Source organism: Nomascus leucogenys, chromosome 12 (genome assembly GCF_006542625.1).
Source record: "Nomascus leucogenys isolate Asia chromosome 12, Asia_NLE_v1, whole genome shotgun sequence".
Taxonomy (NCBI): domain Eukaryota; kingdom Metazoa; phylum Chordata; class Mammalia; order Primates; family Hylobatidae; genus Nomascus; species Nomascus leucogenys.
The window spans coordinates 64221113-64227112 of NC_044392.1; the positions used below are offsets into that span (position 1 = coordinate 64221113).

Here is a 6000-nt window from a genome sequence, read left to right on the forward strand (position 1 = left end):
TAACAGGGAAAAAAAAAACAACTTTAAAAAGAATTATATATATACATATAAAATAACGTGTCTCTAGATACACAAAAATGACCTGATCTGGTACAAGGAATGAACCAACCATTTTCTCGAGAAACAGTTTTCATATCTGTGTTACTCATGGCTTATCCTAGGTTGATTTGAATCCCAGAGACTGACTTTTCCCTCCCTGTCTGCTTATATTTAGGCCACTTCCCACTACCTCCAAATGGGTTGCAGAGAATTCAGGGAATGCAAATGCCAAATGCCACAAATGATAGGTAAACAATCACTGGTGGGGGTGATGTACACTCTGCAGTTCAAAGCCTACTATACACAACTTGATAATTGCTAGTAGTTTGGGAATAATAATTAGAACGGATAATTACAAGTTGATTACAAAAGGCAGAGATAGAGGCACAACAAAATATCCTCCTAGTTACCATGAGCAAGAAATGTAGGGGGTCAAGGGAGCTTTGGGATGCTGGCCAGCAGGAACCATCATCAACTCACTCTTTTCTATCCCAGTCGCTCCAGCCTTAATTTGAAAGCAGACGACGGACTGAGACCAAACTGCAAAACATCCCAGATCACCACAGCCATCATCAGCATCCCCACTCCCCCAGCGCTAACCCCAGAGGGGGAAAGTCGGCCACCCCCTGCCAGCCCAGGCCCCAACACGAACATTCCTTCCATAGCCAGCAATGTTGTCAAGGTCTCCGCCTTGTAAAACCACTGGACAGAGGGCCAGAGGGGGTAGTGGGGAATGAAGGGGACTGGCATGTTGGTGGGTGGCCACTGGGACCACTCCCTCCCCCCTTTCCCCACTATTTCTGCCTGCCCCATTGTACCCCTAGCACTGAGACTTGTGCCTGGAAGGAAAAACAGGTAGCAAAGGGGCACCTGAGGTTCACGCTGCTAGCGTGGACATAGCCCTGTGATACTGCATCTCACTGGGGCCAGAGGAAGGGAGGGAGGGTGGGGGGGTCAGGGATGGGCCGGGAGATATAGGCTGTGTGCCAGGACATGGCCTGGATGGAGAAGCCTCAGACTCAGACCAAATAACAATCGTTTCTGGAGACCCCAGTGAGGAAAATACAAGACCAAGAGCAGCAAAGAGGCCAAGTTGTCACAAGCAAAACAGAAAGAAAATATAACACTGTGTATTTAAGCACCTTTTTCAAGGCTCTTAATGGATAATATTTATTCATGGGAAAAGGTGGAAAACAAAAACACCAACGGATTTTTGTGAAATGTTTTTCTCCATGGACCCAACACCTTTGAACCAAAACAATGCATTTTGTGAGGGATTTTTTTTTCTCCTTTTATAGCAAAAGCTTTTAGGCTAAGAAGTCAGTTATTGCTGAGTTCTCTCTCCATTCCCCCAGGTGGGTGAGGTCAACTGAGCCTGGGCCCCCACTGCCCAGCTGACCTGCGCAGAGCTGCCAAGTGACCACACGGCAATCCTTACCCTTTGTCTGTCCCTGTCTCCCTTGTCTCTGTACCTCTCTGCTTACCCCTGGCTGTTTCTATGTCCAGCCGTCTGTCTCTACTTGGATCCCAATGATCCTGAAACACATCAGTAAAGCCTTCTTCATCACTGCCACGCACAGCAGACTTGTGCCTGGGAGTTCTATCTGTGTGAATGCAACTACAGAGGAGGAAAGAGTGAAGCAAAAATTGGGAGAGTTTAGGGGTAAGGGAAGTCTACCTCACAGAACAGAGGTGCTTCCCTTGGGGTTGGAACCACTGATGTTTGCAGTTTCAGTTTCTGGGAAAGAAAGGGAATGAACAGATTTATCACACTGGAATCTTGAAAAGGCAAATCGCCAACACCTGAGACGCGGTCAACTCTGGTATGTGCCAGTGAGGGGAGAACGGAAGGACCCAGGGCTCGCAGCCTCAGCCGGTCATTATGGCACCTTGCTATAGACCCTTCCTCCAAGACCCACCATAAAGCCCATCCAGAGCCCTTCCAAAAGGCCCCGGGAGTAGTTTCCTCCAGAGAGGGCAGTGGTACGGGGACCAAGATTCCTCTGACTTATATCACACCAGAGGCAACTCCCACACAGAGGCTGTGGAAGGGTAAGCCTGTGTGCCTCAAGAAAAATGCTTCAAAGCAAAAGCAAGTAAGAGATTCTAGATGATTCTTACCTGCTATGAAAGATGACTTGATGTCTGAAGAGGCTTCGGCCTGATCTCCCTGAAGATGCTGAAATGGGGGAGAAGCCTGATCACCTCTGTGCAAGCAAAGGAGTGAAGATTATTTCTTGAACACCTGGACAACATATCTGTTCAACTAGCTTGCACCCTGGTGGAGCTGGGGGCTGCATTTCTGGAATCCTCCTAACCATTGTTCACTGCTTATAGCACAGTAGGTGGGCCTCAGGGTTAGTGACAAGTCCTTTCCTGCCCTTCCCAACACCCAGCCACCTTGCTGCAGTCTCTGTAGCCTGGGCTCTGAAATACGTGAGCTCCTCGGGAGCTGCCTATCCATCCTACAGCTTAGTGGTTAGCTGTTTAATTGTAGGCCAAGAATTTCTCTCCCCACCACAGCCATCTAAATGAGTTTCACTAGCCAGGAACCTAAAAACACCCTTCGTGGGCTTCCCTATGATCCCAGCTCGATTGACCCTGTAGGCTCAAAAGGTTTCGAGGTGGCACCTAACCAGAATGTGGGCAGAAGGCAGAGGAGAGGGAGCCTTCTTTCTATCTTTATTTCCTTATGCTTATCCTCACTGACCACGGGCTGAGTTCTTTCTCTGGGTCTGGCCTCAAGGATTTCCCCTAATGTGGGAATGGAGTGGTTCTTGCCCTCTGAGCTTACAGACTAAAGGCAGAAAAGCTTTACAACTACAGAGTACATGTGTATACACACAACCAACCTAATCACATCAGAGAATACATACTTAAATCAATTCACTTCATATACACATCTCATTAGAAGACCAAGCTAAACTTCACTTAGAGGGCAGGCAAAGGACTAGAAAAGAATTTTTCTCTTAAAGAAAATGAGTACTAGAGCAAAATTACAAGTGTCTAAGTATCTTAGTTATACTTCATAAGATCTGAGTGGGGTAAGAGATAAAGCGGTAAATAGGGCCGGGTGCGGTGGCTCACACCTGTAATCCCAGCACTTTGGAAGGCCGAGGCGAACAGATCACCTGAAGTCAGGAGTTGAAGACCAACCTGGCCAACACGGTGAAACCCCATCTCTACTAAAAATACAAAAATTAGCCAGGCATGGTGGTGGGCCCCTGTAATCCCAGCTACTTGGAAGGCTGAGGGGGAGGATTGCTTAAACCCGGGAGGTGGAGGTTGCAGTGAGCCATGATTGCACCACTGCACTCCAGCCCAGGCGACAGAGCAAGACTCCGTCTCAAAAAAAAAAAAAAAAAAAAAAAAAAAAAAAAAAAAGGAGGTACATTAGAACATGGTTGCATACACATACAAACTTCCTGTGGTGAATTTAAGAACAGATCATTACAGGGTTAGAATAGTGACAGATTCAACAAAGGATCTGTTTGATAGGGCACCAAGGGAACATTTTACTGGTTCCCACAAAAATTAATAAATGTTAAATATCATGTCCCAAGCAATTTCCCATGTTTTTTTTTTTATTGGTCCTAATCAACAGAATGTTTTGTGTTCCTTCCACTTCACGTTCAGAGCCCACATCATGCCACTTCCTAAAAGACCATTAGACTATCCCCTTTTTCTCCATCCTCCACTGTAGCCTTAGCCAGAGAAAAGACTCAGCTCACTTCTGGTCCAAAAAATGTCAACCTTTGGAAAATGGCTCATCTACACAACAGAACACAGCCAGATGACACTGCTAAAGGGTATTGTAAGAAAACACAAGGTCCAAAGTATGCTGAATCAGTTTCATAAGTCTAACTCATTGGCCAGTGACTGAAAAACCGGGATATTAGGATTTTCTGGGGGCCAATAGCCATGACCCTTGAGCTTTCATAGTTCATGAACCACTTTGACATAATAAAAGATTCCCAAAACCACCTATTCCATTCAGTCCCACTCAGCATTAGGAGGGGGAGGACAAAACAAACAAACCTAACAGTTACATTCAAATGTCAAATGAATGTGAACCTAGAAAATGTAGTATTAAGAGCATATCAGAACTAGAAAAGATTTAAGAATGTCTAATTCATTTTACAGTATAGAAAACTGAGACCCAGAAAAATTAAATGACTTGTTCAAGGTCATGCAGTTATTTAATGACAGAGCTGAGACCAGAACACAAGTCTTTTGACTATTAGTCTAATGCATTTTCTACCACACCCACTGCCTCTGAGAGCAGTGATGCTTTGGAGAAGATCCATCAAAGAATCCATACTGTAATTGGAGACATAGTCTCATATGTCAATACGTATATGTCAATACTACTTGGACACACACAGCCCTTGGAAATCACCCGACTGTACCAATACAAACCATACTTTGGAAACCACCATTCTCTGGGTAGAACCATCTATGGACTATCAATTTTGTCAGAAATCAGTGAACAAGTGAAGAGTCAATTTTTTTAGTCAAATTTATTTTCTCTTCTCAAGAGAAGACTAGGACAATGACATTTTGAAGCATACCTTTTATACTCCTTGTGGTCCTTATGACAGTCTGTGATGGTAGTAGGTAAAGTAGCTAAATCCTTGATTCGGAGAGGGGAAAACATGTGAAAGAAACAATGATTTATCCAAGTTCACATGGCAATTTAGTGGCAGAACCATTATTGCAATCCAGGACTTAAGACATCTTGTCCTAGGATTTTTCCTCCACATTATATTGCACTGCTCTGAGGCTTGCTTACATTTTTAATACCCGGATTTCCCGGGTGGTGACTTGGGGGAGGGAAGTATTCAATTCAGAACCACCGTGAACCAAGATCTCTAGAAACAAACTCTGTACTACTTCTCCTTCATCTCCTATTTTCATAACTAGTGCCAAGCTCAGGACTAACTGCATAGACTCCCTTTCAAAAGACCAATAGACATTCTCAGTGACAGTTGAACACATTAGCTTACAATCACACAGAATTTGAACAGAACTTAAAGTTGACAGTTAATGCCCATCTATGATTAACAAAAACGTCAACTTGTGGATATGCTGATGATTTTATCTAGTTTTCAAAATATGATTCCTACAGTTCAGGATATCACTTATTAGATTGTAGACAAGGAAAGTGTACATTGGGACATTATGTACTTAAGAGTTTTTCCTTAAGTTTTGCAGAGGAAGTGGTTGAAAATTGAGCTAACACTAGATTTTGAGGTTATTAATGAATTCCAGTTTTCCAGTCTCTCACTTCAATTACCAGGTAACTATAAGGCAAAAATATCCCAATGCTGTGAACTTAAGGCAATATTCATTTCCTTTCTACACTACTTGGCATGGTAACCATGACAAACTTTTATTTTCTCTTTCTGATTTCCTAATGAAATCTCATTACTTGCAAAGCTTTAAAATGACTAGATGAAGGAAAAACATTGTTATGACCCATGACCCTCGGAGCCCAAACAGCACCATGAAGAGCATCATTAAAACTAAGAGAAAGTGGCTATCAGAAAATGAAACAGCTTTAAAGGGGTTCCTTTTAAGTCTTGTTTTCTATTCAGAATGTTCTGTGTTTTTTCTCAAGTGTGGGAATGACATTTATCTTAGCAGGTTACTCAACTACACTGGATGATGTCACTCTAACCAGTGTAGGGCACTGACCCAAGTCCTGGGGGGCTCCTTGGACCAATGGACTATTTTACAAACCTGGGAGGTGGGAGGGATGGTATATTTTTGATAATCAGACATTCCAATGTAATGTTTTCCTTAGAGGTCACACCCTTCCCCCCATTAATGTCATCGTGAGATACATCAAGTGTGTTCTTTTCTATTTTCGTATAATAAATGGGCTTTGCTTATCAACATCACAATGGCAAAGAAGAAATATACTGTACAAAACTGCAGGAAGATAAAACATGAAAACTT

General features: G+C 43.3%; 1 protein-coding gene across 5 annotated transcripts in view; it reads left to right on the forward strand.

Moving 5' to 3' along the window:
* Positions 1-3259, forward strand: part of KCND3 (potassium voltage-gated channel subfamily D member 3) — a 216271-nt gene extending 213012 nt beyond the window's left edge. For all 5 annotated transcript variants that reach the window (XM_030824837.1, XM_030824839.1, XM_003267979.3 and 2 more), the window contains one exon: positions 535-3259. In XM_030824837.1, coding sequence (XP_030680697.1) covers positions 535-736 — 202 coding nt within the window. In that variant the 3' untranslated portion in view covers positions 737-3259. The remainder of the gene's footprint in view (positions 1-534) is intronic.
* The last annotated feature ends 2741 nt before the right edge of the window (positions 3260-6000 follow it).